Here is a 17,936-nt window from a genome sequence, read left to right on the forward strand (position 1 = left end):
CTAGATAATTTTGAATTTGTTCATCCTTGTCAAATTACATTTATATACTATCACAAATATCTGAAATTCAAGTAATAGATAAATTATATAATAACATATTATTATCATACGTATTTATAGTTAAAAACTTAAATCTATAAAATACAGCGAGAAATATTATGGATTATAGACTGATATGCCGTTAGACCCTCTGCCAAATATCAAATCATGCCATTTCTGTCTAGTAGGTAAGTTTTCGAAAACTTACATTATAAAGTTAATAATATACCTGCACCATATCATATAATTATTATATTATCTAATTATTCGCTCATACCTTGAAAGCCGCTCCTACAAAATGCGACATGGAAAATCATACTCATCACACTTTTGTATTAAAGCTAGTGTGCCCCAAGGCAGCGACCTCTCTCCTGATCTATTCAACATTTATACGGCCGATATACCAGTTACAACAAACACCACACACACACAGGCTACTTACACAGACGACACCACAATACGAGTACATTGTGTTGATAAAATTACCCTGATGAAACATCCAACTGTCTACAAATACACTTAGATTTCATCGACAACTGGGCAACTAAGTGGCGAATAAGATCCAAACAAATCTGTTTATGCGTACCAATGTACCATTCACTTTAAAAATAACAGAACCTCCACCTGTTCACTTTCAAGGGACCCAAATTCCATAATTCCATTATCTCCTAATGTAAAATATCTTGGCATTACGCTTGATAAAAGATTAACTTGGGGCCCACGCCTTAAACTAAAAAGAAAAACCGTCAACAGTCGCCTTCGCCTACTTCGTCTGATTTTAAAGTTAAAACTACCAATACACATCAAGCTTATTATTTATAAATCTCTCTTGCGAACAATATGGGCATATGATGCAATCCAAATTTGGAACTGTGCTAATAGCCGTCCTAAATTCGCACCATACAAGCATTCCAGTCCATTACCCTCCATATGATAACGTCTGCGCCTTGGTTTATATCCAACTCTTCATTATACTCTGACCTAAAAATCGAGTCAGTTGACCTGCAATTAATAAATTTAATAGACATACTAATAATATATAAACATTTATGTACAAATAAACAATTAGGTACAGAGCGGATCACAAAAGTAGGGCCAAAATATTTTTTGGCCTTATTCTCATGACCCACTGGCCACTCTGTACATTTTCACAACATATGCCATGTATAGGTACCACAAATTATATGAAATTAATTAATTCTTATCTGTGTTGCCGAGTATGTACCTACCTATAATAATTTACTTGCTATAGTGCCTATACACTTCACTCAAATCCCAATCGTCGCACAGGTTTGCTGTTCATGAGTAGCCATATAATATGACATTGCCTCAATCACATTTTCATGTACCTGCTAGGTTGTATTTTAAATAGCATTGTGTCTACGGGGTGATTCTTTTAAGTGGGTACACGAATTATGTCGAAAAGTATTTACTTTTTTCAAAATATTTTTTTACATGGTTTCAAGTTGTTAAAAAACCAACGTTTTTATTAAAAAATTAAATTTTCAAATATTTTTTATCCTTATCATTTTTTAAGTTTTTTTACTTTTTTGAATGACAACATAGAGTTTTAATTTCATATTCAAAGCAGAATATTTTTCTAGGTATTTTGATTCATAAAAATCGAATTAAGGACGAGTAGTTTATGAGTTATATGTATTTAAAGTTTAGACAAGCAGAGTAGTGGACAGACATTTTTCGGGGTAACCCTGTACCACTCTACTCTGCCAATCTAAACTTTAATAATACTTATAACTGTATATTTATAATATATTAATTTGAAGCTTGTGGAATTATAATAATATGTTTTATCGTGCTGACATCACGACGAAATATATTTAATATAATTAATATCAAGAAATCTATAAATTATTATTTAATTTAAAAGTAAATTTTAATTCTAATATATTCAAAATTTACATTTTGAAGAAATTATTATAATATTGTATAGGTACTAAATTGTGTAGAATTTTAAAGCACATTTATTAATACATTTTATTGTGTACATATATATATTAGTTTAAGAATTTTTGATGAAATATTGTACTACTTGAAAATCTTAGTATTATGTGTGGAAAAAAATGTTTATCCCCCCTAAGACAAATTCCTAATTACGCCACTGGGTAGAATATCTAAGTCCTAATTCCTAAAGCAGTAAAGCAGTAAAAGCTGCGTCTAAGTTGGCATGGATGTTAATTTTTTTACGTCTTCAAAATGTACTCGTATATTTGAAGAATTCGGTTATTGTGTGCTAAACTGTTAGGTTGACGCCACAGGTTGAGCTCTTAAGGTGGTTCCTTTTTAACCATTATAAGAGCTTATGAGTTATGAGTTTATTGATAGCTATTTATCCTTAAGAGATGTATTAAAATGATTATTGTTTACTATCGACTTAAATTCTACCAATTCATTCAAACCACGCACCAGCCCCTGTGGCCTAATGGATAAGGCATCGGTCTCCTAAACCGGGGATTGTGGGTTCGAGTCCCACCAGGGGTACGGTCCAATTTTTTGCATTATTTTCCAGTTATTTTCTAATTACATTGATATTTAGTAATTACTTTTAAGTTATAACTTATAAGTGTTATAACTAGAATTCTTTGACGTACATAAAAAGTTATAAAATAAAACTTTCGGAACAGTGTTTGTGTAAAAAAAATGTTCTGTTTTAAACGCAGATAGGTCATAGGTACTGTTAAGACTTGAACTGTATTTATTAGGTACCAAGTGGATATGTGTTTTATTTCCGTATCAGTACCTATAACTCTTTTAAACATTAACTAAAAGCTTACGTAAAATTACTAAAAGTGCTTAAATCTTTCGTTCAATATGTTTTCTGATTGAAAATTCGATCTAGGTGTACTAGGGTCTAGCCGTCTAGGGAGTAATATGTATAATGTATAAATCCCCAATGCTTTTCTGAATAATTGGGAAGAAATAATAGTGAAAATTAGGAGTGCTTAATGCTTACACAAATTTATTTTTTGTCAAAATCGATTTTGTTAATTTATTGTAAATCAAAGACGAATAACCGCTTTTAGAGTTGATAAACATGTTTACAAGATCCCACATAGGTTGTGTCTAAATTTTTTTTCTTATTAACTTGTATTACTTTAGAATTTTAATCCATTCAAATATCTTGGAAACTATAATATACTTGGATATAAAATTGTATAGAAATTAATAAATTGGAAACAGTATATTGTTGGAGTGTTGGAAAATGGACATACCTAATAATTAATAAACTGAACAATATTTTGTTGGAAATGTATATTATCAGGTTATGGTACTATATATGAAGTTAAAAAATGAAAAAGTATTCATAATATCTATAGGTTATAAATTAAAAAATATATAACACTATTAAGTATTAGATAACAAAGTAGGAATAACCAGAATGTTAAGTCTTACAAGTTACAATTTATAATTATTTAGATCTTAATAAGGAAAATATCGTATTTAACTATACTTAAAAATTATAAGGACCAGAATTTTAGTAAAATAATGTAAACATAAAATAGAAGTTGGCAGTAATAAATTAACTATATTTTAAATACTGAAAGGTCATCTAAAATAATTTGTTAAATTAATAAATAATGGATTGCATACTTTAATGGTAAATTGTAGGTAACTTTGTAAGTATAGATAGCACAAGAAATTTTATAAGTAAAAATTATATAAGTAGGTATTACTGTGTATGTAACTGTGCAAGGACTAGATGATACCATATAATAGTATAATACTATAATAAAGAAATTTACATTTTTAAACATATTTAGTTGTACAAAATACCAATTTTGTAAAAAAAAAAAACTAGATTACTAGCTAAATATATAAAGGGCAACAAATACTGCTGGCTTGTACCTTTGAAGAGTGTCTACAATCTAACTCACTGCCCCGTGAGTTGGGAACCACTGCCATATTATTCTAAGCATGTCAACCAGTAATAAATTATTTATCTTTATTATTGACCGTGATTAATACACTTGAAATGCATTTTTCAGCTGTGATCAGGGCAGGCTTTCTAATAAAGTAATAAATAATAATCATAAAAATATTTGATGGTTTTGTAGATATAGATACATAATATAATTTTTTTTTATGTTGCTTAAATCATTAGTTTTAAATATCTCGACACTGTTATAAAACAACTATTTTAATTCTTAAATCATAAATTAATTAGTACTTACCTTTGATGGAATACCTTCTCTTTAGTTAATATAAAATACTATTATTATAAAATAGATATAAGATATAACAATTTATATTAAAATCTTAATATTGGTCTGACTATGGTCTATTCAGAAATCCCCTAGAAACCCAGCAATGAATTTAGAAAGGACCTATTGAAAATCCAAGACATCCCCTAGTGGCCTAGTCTTTACAAATGGACAACACCAACAATAACCCGGACCAAAATTAAAGAATAAAAATAACAAACAATATACAAATGTAATTTTTATTGAATAGTTAATATACAAATCAATCTTTTGTTTTAATCAGTATTAATAATCAAAATAATCAAATGTCTTAAATATACAGAATTTATCAATATAAATATTACAAATCCTACATTAAATGATGCAAATTAAATTTAAAAAAAAACAGATACTTTACAAACTAATACATTTCAGTAGGATAGTTCAGACTGAAACTCTAGTACCACTATAAAACCCAGAGGAAACATTGAAATACCAATAATCATAGTGCCAGCTTATTAATTTACATTGACATTGAATGTTTACAAAAATATTCATTAATATACACGGCATCAATAATGTTGCCAACATTATTTTTATAATGATTATTATTAAATAAAAATTTAATAATAATTATTTAATAAAAAAAAAACAATTAAAAATATATCTAATACTAAGTTTCTCTTAATAAATTAATTTAATTGGAGATATCTTGTATCTCGTTTCTACCACGTTTTAAAAGTACAATAAAAGTATGGAAACAATAATTTAATTATAAATTAAATATAACTTAAGTTTTACAATAAGATATTCAAGTTGAATCATTATAATTAACCTTATATAATTTATAAGCACATAGAGATTAAAAAAGAAAGCAAAAGAGAATTTACAGATATAAAAATATTTTGAAAAATTAGTCTGCATTGTACAATAGTCTGATGTATTTTTCCTTTTTAAAATGATTGAATTAAATTAATTAAAACTAAAAGTCTAAAAAGCACGCAAATTATGTATTAAACTTAAATTGTATGATATCTAGAAGTATGCAATTTCAACGAGAGAGAATCCTTAAATGCCATTGGACAGTATAAACATTTAATAGGATTGATGTTAGGATGCAAAGATTTAATGTGACGAAGCAAGTTACATTTTGTTATTACTATACTACACCAATTGCATTCAACAGTTTTAGACTTTAGCTTCCGACGAGTGAATTTAAAACGAGAATGATGTTGTCTATTATGTTGGCTGAGGGATTGTTTTGATTTGTAATAGTTATTGCAATAGGAACATTGAAAAGATTTTTCATTTTTTGAGACATTCTGTTCATTTTTGTCATTAGTGCTCTTAATTATTTTCATTTCAGGAACAGATTTCATTGATCCTATAGTTGCTCTTTGATCACGTTGAGAATTACTTTTATCGAATGAAGTGTCATTAGATATAACATTTGTATGTGATAGTAAGTGTTTTTCAAAGTTTTTCTTTAACACAAATTTTTTATGGCACTTATTACATATCATTTGTTGTTTGTGTTGCTTATAATGAATATTTAATTTGCTGCGAGTAGTAAAATGTCTATTGCAATCTTTACATTTAAAACTTCTGTTGAAATTTGCGATCTTTGGAAAAACATATTTTTGAGATTTTATAGCATTATTATTTTTGTTTTGAATTTTCATTTTTTTCTTGTCTAATGCCAGTTGTCTTCTTGAAATTATTTCGCTTCTATAAGTATGATATTTTAAATGACCATTTAATGCTGAATGAGTTTTGAATGATTTAGTACATAAATGACATTGATGGAACTTGGGACTTATCTTTGGAATGTTACTACTACAAACACCAAGATGATTAACAAATTTAGTTTCAGACTCTGTTGTGAACACGCAATTGAGACACTTCAATGGTTTGAAATTTATCTTTTGTAAAATTTTATTAGGATCAGCTACACAAAAGCTTTGTGTAAAATTGTTCAATACATTAGATGAAGACTGAACATCTGAAGGACTTACAGATGAATTTCTCATGCATAGATAATTAGCATGTTCAGCCATATGTACATTTAAATGAGCACTAAGAACAAATCGTGCATTGCAGACTTTACACGCGTAAGGTTTAATTTTATGTACTAAATTTTTATGGACTATAAATTCTTCATAATTATCAAAATTAGCATAGCATATTTTGCAAATAAATTCATTGTTGTTAACATTTTCCAAGTAGTTTAAAAATGTAGTACCCTCAGTTATAGTTCTAATACTGTCCTCTTGCTCAGTTTTTACTTCAACTTCATCAGTAGCTTCAAGTTTAACATTAATCCCAAATTCCTGCACGGAAGATTGCCATGATGCATGTTCAATTGTAGTTCTAAGATACAAAAAAAAAAAAAACAGAATCAATATCAGGTATGACAGTTAAAGTATATCCTATCAGGTAGGTAGGTGTGCATGTATTGAATATTGATATGTTTATTTAATATATTATAAGCATTTAATCAAATTACGTGTGAAGGTTTTTCCTGTAAACCATCTACTTCCATAATACCAGCTTATGCAGGTTACAATTTACAAATTGTTAACTTTTTATATCTAAGATATAAAAATTTATTTCAAGATCCTCATTAGTTTGACTATTTAAAAAAAAATTTTATGGGAAAGTATCATTAATTTTTGTAAGAGTTTTAAGTCAAACATTTTTTGACAATGGATCTTTACATCAGTAAACTAACAATTTCTTGTTTTATTGTAATTAAATACAAATAACCATAAAAAGATAATTCAAATATTCACCAAATTTAATATATATTATATTATATTTTCATTTTCTATATACTAAAAAAATAGTTTGACTCTTTTAGAGCTATTAATAGGCATAAGAAGATTTAAACTTATTTTAGTTTTTTTCTACAATAATTGATAATTTTATTTTTTTAAATCTGATTCAATATTTCTCATAAATTATTATAATAGCAGTTCAACAATATTAAAGATAATATGTAAGTACAATTTTAATATACACATTTAAAGATTGAATTGTGAAATCACTCATCATAATCACATTTTAATCCCTAGTTAAAAAAAATTATAAAAACAAGGTGCCTCACAAGTAATTATTATACTATAACCAAAAAATCAAAAATTACTTGGATTTTTGAGATAGATATTTTTAGTTCAAATTTGGATATTAGGAATTTAAGTGAAGAATAACAAATTTAGTTATTTTGTCGCACCTAATTAAAAATTATTATTAATGACTACTTAAAATGTTTCAAGTATATTATTATATTTTATACACATAACATATTCAAATGCAATATTTTTGGGGAAAATAAATTCAACCTACTGTATTGTATGTCTGTAATACTAATAGTGAAATTAATTATGGTACTGATATAGACGCCACCCACCAAAGTATTTTTCCACTACTTATATCCTCATATTTTCTATGTTTTAATCATATTTATATTTTAATAATTATAGTCACGTTAAGAGGACGCTGCACCCGCATGTGTTGTCTCTGTCTTACAAACGTACAACGCAAAAACTGTACTTGAGCAGGATAACAGTTCCCTCTCAGTATTTATAGTACGATTATCAGCATTCCACAACGCATAGGTAAGAACTTTATCTGTGACATGGTGTCATTATTTTTTTGAAGACACAAACCAATAATGTTTAGTAATTAAATGAAAAAATAAAAAATAAATGTATTTTCATAAGTTGATAACTTTAGTTATAACTAACGTGGACCATAATTTTTTTCCTTCAAAGCGGGACACCTGTACATTTTAATAAGAAAACCATATAATTTTGCGTAAAATAACAATTTTTTTTATTGAATAAAAAACATTAATTGTTCGCTGTGGGTAGAGACCCGGACACCAGGTATATAATGCGTAAAAATTATATCCCCGGACATGATATGCGCATGCGCGGGGACTTGTGATTTCTGCACAGAATATAATAATTTCTGTGCGACGTTATCACTGTTATCAGATTTAAATAAATTTAATTGATATTGAATACCTAATTATTAATTTACAACACAATTTAAGATATCTTGGATAACCTAACCTATGCGACTGTCTTGCAAAATTCAAGATGCATACCTATATGATAATATATTCAAATAATAAATGCATGCTTTGGCGCTTTGCCATCTTTTAACGGAACAAATAACAAGACGTAAGACTTTTACAATTGTTACCCAAGCGTAGGTATGGTAAGCCTAAAAAGGCGAATTGGTTTTGTTCTCAATGTTGTATAATGTATTATGTGTAAACTGTAATGCAATGTGATTATGTACATAAAAATGAATTATCAATATGAAAATGACGAAAATGACGTGTAAAGTACTGACAAACATTATAATAAAATAGAATAATAGACCATACCTACGCTTGGGTAACAATTGTAAAAGTCTTAAGTCTTGTTATTTGTTCCGTTAAAAGATGGCAAAGCGCCAAAGCATGCATTTATTATTTTAATATATTATCATATATGCATCTTGCATTTTGCAAGACAGTCGCATAGGTTAGGATATTATTTAAGATATTATCTTAAATTGTGTTGTAAATTAATAATTAGGTATTCAATATCAATTAAATTTATTTAAATCTGATAACAGTGATAACGTCACACAGAAATTATTATATTCTGTGCAGAAATCACAAGTCCCCGCGCATGCGCATATCATGTCCGGGGATATAATTTTTACGCATTATATACCAGGTGTCCGGGTCTCTAGCCACAGCGTTAATTGTTTATATGAAAAATGCGAATATTATATTAATCATAATAGTCTCCCCACAATTATGGATTTTAGTGTTTCACAGTTTATATAAAATATGTAGGTATACGGCATATACTGTTAACTGTATAGATACAGTCAGGGGCGTCATTTGGTGGGTGGCAGGGTGTGCGGTTGCACCCCTTACTTTTAAAATGTTACAATTGGCCTGCGCCTTGCTGAAGCCTAAAATAATGCATGAGCAACGAATGCACATTTATATAATTAAAATCAAATTGTAATAACCGGTCTATAATGTATAGAAATAATTGAATGCAGAATAATATACATATACTTATGTATATCTATTTTTATATGGCCTGGTGAAATTTCAAAATGGCCTGCTTGAAACTTCGCACACCCGAAAAAAAATCTGAAATGACGCCCCTAGATACAGTATAAATGTATGATTGTGATATGTGATCAATAATTAATACCTACCACATGTCGACTTTTCTTAAAACAGGACATTTTTAGGTTCTTTGGGGACAGCGGGACACTTATCTCGAAAGCAGGACTGTCCCACCCAAAGCGGGACATATGGTCATGTTAGTTATAACTTATAATATGTATGTTATCAAAAAAATAATGTTACACAACATGATTAAGAGTAGCACACCGCCTGCTGCCATTAGTTCCCAAATGGGTGACCATCCAGGTTTTTGGTTACAAAAACCTTGTCACATATACACGTCTTGCCAACCTACCATTAAAACCCCCACAGTTAATAACCACCTAATGGCCTATGTAGCCGCGGATTAACAAAAAAAAAAGTGCTCTGCTTGAATACTAAAGACAGAGTAAGTATAAAAATAAAATTTGAAATATTAACATACTCATAGATCTCAATACTAGTATCTTCTATATATTCCTGTTTTATTGATGTAGCCGGAGTATTCCACTCGTTTAATAATTTTGACGTATTCTCTTTTTTATGATTTCTAAATAAACATAATTTAAAAAAAAAAACTTTACAAATAACATATACTTAGATGGTATTATATTTTGGAAAACAACTATACTTACTGGGCAGTATTCTGCTCTATATCCTCTTTAGTTAATCGTGTAAGTTTAACATAGGCATTGAAATTCAAACTTGACTGATCTTTCAAACGTTCATCAGTATGCTTCATAGACATTTTATGGTGTAACTGAAAATTGAAAATAATAGTAGGTAGATACAGTATGATTGGCTCCATCAATTACAAAATGGCATAAATAATTGTGTTGCAAATTAAAGTTTATTTAATTAATGCCATTAAATTAATATCAAAATAGGTAAATCGACTGAATAGTGTAAGCTACTTGAAAAAAAATGTATTTACAGTTAATATAATGCGACAATATTACGGGCAATAAAAACTCAAATAAGATGGTTTAATCAGTATAGGTATTAGAATTAGATACATCAATATATTAAATTCTATTCAGTATTGTATAATTTTATATAGTTATGACTATGAGCAATACATATTAATCAACATTTAAATATAGTTCAATCTTGTCATCATTCTTACTTGTCAAGTTGTCGACTATCGGACTAAGTTAATTCGGATTTCCGTTGTAACGTGATTTGTGAACGGTCGATGGTTGCAGAAAGCAAACGTAAACGTGAAGTGTATAGTGAATAATGTGATATTATACTACTATAATAAAAAAAGAGCAGACTTAAGTTCAACGATCAACTGCGCCACTGCGGTCTAAAGAAATTGGAAGTATGGTAATGGACAATGGTACACTATGAACAGTATGAACAGACCGAACAGTATGAATGAATAATCCATTGTCATACCGTTATCTGTTATTAACCGCCAACAGAACAAAGATAAAATAAATCCAAAGACGTTGGAAGCACAAAAACGTGACTTCGCCATAGATGTTAAAGACTAAGGAAAGACTTCCCGCCTTTATTGATTTAATATAATAGATTGGTATTTTATTGTTATTCTGTATTTCTGTTTCGAATTCCAAGTTGTCTCCCTGTACTGGATCAAATTAACTAATCTAGGAAGGTGTGTAATATCATTAAATTATATTCTTTCTCTATGGTTATATTATTGTACAGAATGCAACAGAAATACCTGGAAAACGAAAAAAAACCGAGGAAGTGAGCACCGCTTTGTTGTCTGTGTCCAAAGGCGTGTGCACTGTAAATTGTAATAGATGTGTTAATTTTGAATTCAATTGCATAGGTACAAAATATGTATGATGTCAATCGACAATCATTGTATCCATATTTGTAATTTTGTATACGAAAACCGATTCTAAGCGAAGACACTAAGAACTAAAAAGATCTGTCACAGGGGCGTCATTTTTTTTTTTTTTTTTGGGGGGGGGGGAGTCGGTCAGGGTGTGCGGTTGCACCCCTTACTTTTAGAATGTTACAATTGGCCTGCGCCTTGCTGAAGCCTAAAATAATGCACGAGTCACGAATGCACAATTATTTATATGATTAGAATCAAATTATTGTAATCACCGGTCTATAATAATGTATGAAAATAATTGAATGCAGGATAATATACATAATATACGTATGTATATCTATTTTTATATGGCCTGGTGAAATTTCAAAATGGCCTGCTCGAAACTTCGCACACCCAAAAAAAAAACCTGTAATGACGCCGCTGCTGTCACCATATAATGTAACTAAGCATATTAATTTTTAATATTATTGTTATTTAATAATGTTTAGGCTAACTTAGTGGCCACATATTTATAGGTATCCACAAATCTTCCACAAACAAACACAAGTATTTTAACATTATTTCCAATTACGATAGTCGATAGGTACAAGGTACTTAATTTAAAAAAAAAAAACAACTATTCACAATAAATGTTCAATATAAAATATATACAAAGCAACTCCTCGATATAGGTACGTCAACCATTAACTTACCATTTACCGGCCCTTGCCTTATCAGGAGTAACTGCTCAGCTTGCTATACTTCTACGAAAAATTCAAATTTTCCAAAATAAAATACCAAGAATTATAACGAAAGCACCATGGTTCATACTAAACAAAAACCTTCAAGTTGTGACAATTCAAGACCGTATATTAATCTTTGCTGCAAATTGTCATAATTTTCTTCTTCAATCATCACACTTGATACACTTAAAATTACACATACGATCATCACCTAGAAGACGTCCACACGATGTCACGATCTCATTTGTTAACTATTGAACGGTATATTATAGATTATTAAAAATACTTATGTATTCATATATATATATATATATTTATAATGTCTAACAAACTTAAAGTATCATCACTATTCTCTATTGTTCTTATTATTGTATTGATATTATGTCATAATTATTGTAAATAAAATAAATTACCGATTTCGAGAATATCTGTAAATGTAGATAGCCTACATATGAGGCTAGAAATTTCTTATTATGCATTTAAAACAAATAATTAATTTACTGTAAGATATTATTACATTAAAGTCATATATTATACAGTACAGAATGAATAAATTTTTACCGAAAACAATTGAATACGCCACTGTGTATATCGTGTATCGTGTAGCTATGTTACTAACCTATGTTAGATACTTGCATAATATAATAGAGAAATTTAAGAAAATTCTAACTTCAGAGTTCAGACGACGTTCATAAAAAATTGATATGGATTTACATTCAAATTTTTTTTTAATTTTCAGTAACAAATTTTGAAGAATCTTATTACTTTTTCAAGTGTTTTGAGGTTTTGACCAAGTGATTAATTTTTATCGACGTAAATTTAAAAAAAAAATCAAAATTGTCTTATGTATGTAAATAACTCAAAAATATTTTTCTTCGATGATGGCGTATTAGAAAATGCTAATGCAAACATTCAGTGTAAATTTTATTTACCAATCTAAACTCATTTTTTTATTATGAAAAAATAAAATCGATTTTATTGAAAACCGATTTTGTATAAAAATCTCAGATTTTACTTATTTTTGGGCTTTTTCCAGTGCTTTTGAAAATTACTGGGAATTTTCAATTTTAACCCTTCGAATACCAATAACTATTTTCACATTCACACTTGAAAATTTAATAAAGTTAATAATCGTGTACACACTACACATACATTAAATTTAAAGTGAGGAAATGGATAATGCTTTGCTGTACTTCAGCTAAATTTATTACACCTAGATGTCTAGAGAATTCCCTTATAGGCCTTACATCATAATATTATTGTCTTTTAAACTTTGACTTATGACTTAAGTCAAGTAGTTTATTTCTTATAATATTTTTTCGGAAAAAATTAATTCGAAATGTAAACAAATTTTTTTTTAACTATGGTTTTTGAGAATTTTCAAGCATAAGTATATCGGCAATTATTAGGTATCCATAAAATTTTCTCAATTTTTTTCAGACATTTAACAATATTATCAAATATCAATTTATTTTCTACGTTTAGCGATGATTTTTTAATGTGTGTGTGGAATAAAAAAGTTATAATAAAAAGATTTTATCACGAAACCGTGGTTTTCAACAGCAGTTTTCAACAAAATTAATTTTTTTTTTTAAATTTATTACTGTAGATAGGTAATTGAAATTTCAACCGTGTGTTTATTTTAATATTTTCTATACATCAATATATTTCTTTAGAATTTTTTCAATATTTTTAATCTGTTTAAAGATACAAGAAACTGTATTCTATTATATGTTTCTTAAAACTATTCTTTTAAAATTTATCAAAATCTTGAAAATTTGCAAATTATTTTGTAACTTTAGTAAAATTTAAAACAACAATTCTTATACCTAAATAGTTTATACTATAGCCTATAACCAAAGAATATAAGATAAACTATAAGTTCCAAAATGTACGGGGGTAGATTGGTAGATACTTGAAACTTTTAAATTATAATATATTATTATTATTTTTTTTTTTTGGTTAGAACAGACAGCAGAGGAAATATATTATTATATTGGTCGTGATGGTCAAGAGCAGCTGATGTCTGGTGTGTCAATATCACTGCTATGAGTGCAGTAGCTATCACCATTATTCTATGGTATCACAGGAGATAATAATATTATGAACAATAAATATTATGTTTATATAATATCAGTCTGCGTACTGCGTTATTAAATATTTGAGAATTGTTGATTGTCACCGATTGTTGAATAAAAATCTGTAATTGTTAATTGTTATTGTTATACACTTTTACTACTTATCAGTCAAATTCTCTAATCTAGTAATCTCTAACTCATCAAACAATTGCTGAAATATCTCCGACTCCGAGTTGTTGTTTGAGCAAATACTAAAGTATTTTGTTTAAGTGTTCAAGAACAGACATTTTACAAATTTTTAACACACCGTGTTCATACTTAAAAAAATTAAAATATTTTACTTACATTTTGAACTTATAAAATCGCTTTAATTACTCTTCAGCAATGCCTATGGACTGTATGGATAATGTGAACTTGGGTAACTGTTTGTGGTTTGAAGGAGGAAGTGAAAAAAGAAATGTTGTTGCTGGGATGATATCTGGACTTCTAGTTCGTGAATTTTATATTATTTAGAGATTTAATTATTAAATATTGCTAATTATTGCTTAATAGTTTGCAGTCGGATGGTGGCTAATAATTGACGGCATGGCTGTAAACCCTAGTCAAGTACCTGGTACCTATCACATATGTGGATTGGTTGGAACATTTTCATTATTTATGTAAGTGTACATTTAATTAAATTATTTTACATATTTTTTTTAAATTGAAAAACTAAAGATCCTAGAATTATTATTTAGGTTAAAAACAGTGCCTCAATTTAAAATTACTATAATCATATAGCCTAAAACACTATCCAAAAGTCTAAACAGTTTGTAATGGTGAATGGTCCCTTATAATTGATAGGTATCGAGATGAAATTATGAAATATTTATATAATAATTAAATTACAAAAAAATTAATAAGTACATACTATCAATTTAAGCCAAATGGTTTAGTATTATTTTGGAGATCTCAAATGTTTATTTTTATATTTTGTTTAAAAAAATTTAACAACCAGATATAAAAAAATTTATATTTATATTTTTAAAAATATTTACAAGATATTAAATCAATACTTAAAACAATATTGCAAACAAAAATGAACATTGATTAGTTTAAAAAATTTTAGGTTACAAAAATACTATACTTTTCAAACCTTTGGTTAGATTACCTCTTAGATTACTCGTTATGTTAGCTCAAATCTATACTTAAAAAACTCCCTACTAGGTGGACTATTTCCACTACTGAGCTTTACTTATAGGTCTGACTGGGACCTCAAGTTTGGTGACTGAACTTGGTAAGTGTAGAAAACAACTACTTCTCGTAATTAAAAACTGTAAAACTTAAAGAAATATCAACTATAACAAGGTGGTAGGTATTCTAAATAGTTCTTAAAATATTTTATTACCATGTTTTGGCCAAAGTATAAAAGTTCTGCATCTGAACGTAAAATTAAAATTTTTAACCACACTTGGATTTTGATTCGTATGATTATTTAATATTCACTGTAATAAAAACATTATAGTATAGTTTGAGATAATTTTTTTTTTTTGCTTATTATTTCGTATTAAAATTAAAATTTTTTTTTTAGGATTAATGTTGTATCTAATTCTCAAATTCGAGGAGAAGCTTACTCAGGAGGATGGTTTGGACCTAGAGGAGCACGAAGTTGGTTGTTTATGGGTTTTGTATTGGGTTTTGCTGCTTTGATTGCTGCTTGTTGGATATTTTTTGCCGACTTTGTAGCAGCTAAAAGTAAGACATCTGTATAATTAACTACAATTAATTATTAATGTTTTTCAGTATTTTGGTATACATTTTAAACTCATTTTTATTTGTAGGTTCAATCAAACCAAATATGACAGTTGGACTTGAACTGTTTTTTCAAAATGTATTTATATTTGCTGCTTCTCTGATTTACAAATTTGGTCGTGTGGAAGATCAATGGTAAAGATGAAATTATATATCATTGATTATTGTGGTACTACTTTAAAAAATAAATATACATTCAATTTTTACAAAAACTAAATCGTGTGTAATAACAATATATTCTAATAAGTATTTAAGACTATATATTGTAAATATTTTTTTTTTTTATATACATATAAAATTTTAGTTTATTAAAAAAATACAATTTAGTAGATTTAGTTATTCAAATTTTAATATCAAATACAAAAATCTTGAACTATTTGCTTATTTTATTGAAGTATTTTTTATAAGATTAATCTCTTAAATATATTATTATGTAATCTATCTGAAAAAGCTGGCATTTTTATTTTTTAACAAAATAATAATTTTAAATTTTACTAACCATCATTTTTCCTAGTTTGCCATTAACCTGTAATAAAGATTAATATTTATATATAATGACAATATGAAATCATTAAATAGTGATGAAAAACTCATCAATTATCAATAAAAAACTATTTCAGTATTATTCCTAACCCAAAAACAATATTAAGTTTATTAGAGCTTTTTAAAATTTATTTCTACATAACTACATTTCAAAAACATTAAAATAAATTATATTAATTATTTATAATATTCTAAAAGTGAACAAAATTTAATATTTCAATAAAATGATGACCTACAAAATATTATACCTGAGGTCCTGAGGATAAATTGTTAGAAAATAATGTCCCTAAAACAAAGGTTATTCAAAAATTAACCTGTCTTGAATAAAATATTTTTGCTAGGTCAATTTTTCGAATAAAATATTATTTGTTGTTTTACTTTTGGTGTACATATTTTTCAGATTAAATGCATTTCAGACAAAATATTATTCTTAAAATATATTTGCCTATATTAAATGTTTTTTTTTGCTAAAATACAGTTTTAATAAAATATTTTCAGATATTTTACACTTTCCCAATGTTATTAACCTTAACAACAGTAAAAAGCAATCATTTAATAAAAATGTAATTAGAAATCTATTGTTTTTGATGGTAGACAAAATGGTACATTCTCTTTATGGTTCAATAATATTGTCTCCATAACTATCAAGTCATGAATAAAAAAAAAGGAAAAGATTAAACAAATTTTATACTTATTTCTTTCATATGAATGTTTCATACCTATAGGATATATGATCTATATATTATTCTTTGAAGTATTGACTGTTTTATCAGCAACATTTTAGCTTATTTAAATAATAAAATACAAATTTATTATTTTGTAAATTAAAGTAAAACATTGTTAAAATTAGTTTTATTTATAAGTTAATTAAAATCACAAGATACAACTATAAACAATAATTAAATTGATTTTATCCATTTGGGTACTGTTGAATAGATAACACAGATATTCAATACTATATAACTTTATTTTATAGATTGATGTACAATACCTAAGGAATTTAATATATAAATTTACATTATTTTAGAAAAAAATGTCAATACTAGTTAACAGTTAGTATCGATCAATCAAAAATCTCCAAGTTTATATTTGTTTGTTTAGTATAGTTGTTTATGGTATAGTCTTAATGCCATGTGTGGCTATATCTATTTTAAATAAAAAAGCGTTTGATTAAACTTACAATTTGTGTGAATTTACAAATACATAGCTTACAAATATTTTACTATCTGACATCATATTTTTTTAGCATAAAAATTATTATTTCTCTTCACATAGAATATTTGATATTGTTTTCATCAAATTAAATGGAAAATTAAAAAAAAAGATTGTGTGTTTTTAACATTCCTAGTTAAGTGAAAAAAATGATTTGTATTATTAACAATTAATATCATTGTTACTTAATTTTACATCAATTTGTAAAAATGAACATCTTGTTTTTGACATCAATCATAATACAAATCACATTAATGGAGTTATGCTTAAAAATTATCAGTGTATACAGTTTAACTGTTATGAGTGTAGACCTTGGTTCAGAATGGATGAAAGTAGAAATAGTTTCAGTAAGTATTA

The 17,936-nt window shown here is 27.2% G+C and overlaps 2 protein-coding genes and 1 non-coding gene across 3 annotated transcripts; 2 read left to right on the plus strand and 1 right to left on the minus strand.

The window, feature by feature from the left end:
• Positions 1–2,465: 2,465 nt before the first annotated feature.
• Positions 2,466–2,538, plus strand: TRNAR-CCU (transfer RNA arginine (anticodon CCU)). Its single transcript has one exon. It is a non-coding gene; the product is annotated as a tRNA-Arg (tRNA).
• A 1,946-nt stretch (positions 2,539–4,484) lies between these two features.
• Positions 4,485–10,806, minus strand: LOC107172004 (uncharacterized). The gene is made up of 4 exons (XM_089221341.1): positions 10,547–10,806; positions 10,056–10,180; positions 9,866–9,970; positions 4,485–6,608 (listed from the first exon to the last, which is right to left on the minus strand). The coding sequence occupies exons 2-4, from the start codon at positions 10,166–10,168 to the stop codon at positions 5,258–5,260; spliced, it is 1,569 nt and encodes a 522-aa protein (XP_089077467.1). The 5' UTR covers positions 10,169–10,180; positions 10,547–10,806; the 3' UTR covers positions 4,485–5,257.
• Positions 10,807–14,068: 3,262 nt separating this feature from the next.
• LOC107172002 (transmembrane protein 50B) lies at positions 14,069–16,744 on the plus strand. The gene is made up of 4 exons (XM_015522270.2): positions 14,069–14,522; positions 14,586–14,692; positions 15,604–15,767; positions 15,854–16,744. The coding sequence occupies exons 1-4, from the start codon at positions 14,418–14,420 to the stop codon at positions 15,961–15,963; spliced, it is 486 nt and encodes a 161-aa protein (XP_015377756.2). The 5' UTR covers positions 14,069–14,417; the 3' UTR covers positions 15,964–16,744.
• The last annotated feature ends 1,192 nt before the right edge of the window (positions 16,745–17,936 follow it).

Source organism: Diuraphis noxia, unplaced genomic scaffold (assembly GCF_037042655.1).
Source record: "Diuraphis noxia isolate RWA-SAM2 unplaced genomic scaffold, SU_Dnox_SAM2 contig0002, whole genome shotgun sequence".
Classification (NCBI taxonomy): domain Eukaryota; kingdom Metazoa; phylum Arthropoda; class Insecta; order Hemiptera; family Aphididae; genus Diuraphis; species Diuraphis noxia.

Excerpts from the sequence above, each read along its gene's own strand:
- LOC107172004 (XM_089221341.1), bottom strand. The coding sequence starts at position 10,168 with ATGTCTATGAAGCATACTGATGAACGTTTGAAAGATCAGTCAAGTTTG. Across the intron at positions 9,971-10,055 it reads ATAGAGCAGAATACTGCCCA|AAATCATAAAAAAGAGAATA; the intron begins GTAAGTATAGTT and ends ATGTTTATTTAG. Across the intron at positions 6,609-9,865 it reads ACTAGTATTGAGATCTATGA|AACTACAATTGAACATGCAT; the intron begins GTATGTTAATAT and ends TTTGTATCTTAG.
- LOC107172002 (XM_015522270.2), top strand. The coding sequence starts at position 14,418 with ATGCCTATGGACTGTATGGATAATGTGAACTTGGGTAACTGTTTGTGG. Across the intron at positions 14,523-14,585 it reads GGATGATATCTGGACTTCTA|TTTGCAGTCGGATGGTGGCT; the intron begins GTTCGTGAATTT and ends ATTGCTTAATAG. Across the intron at positions 15,768-15,853 it reads CGACTTTGTAGCAGCTAAAA|GTTCAATCAAACCAAATATG; the intron begins GTAAGACATCTG and ends TTTTATTTGTAG.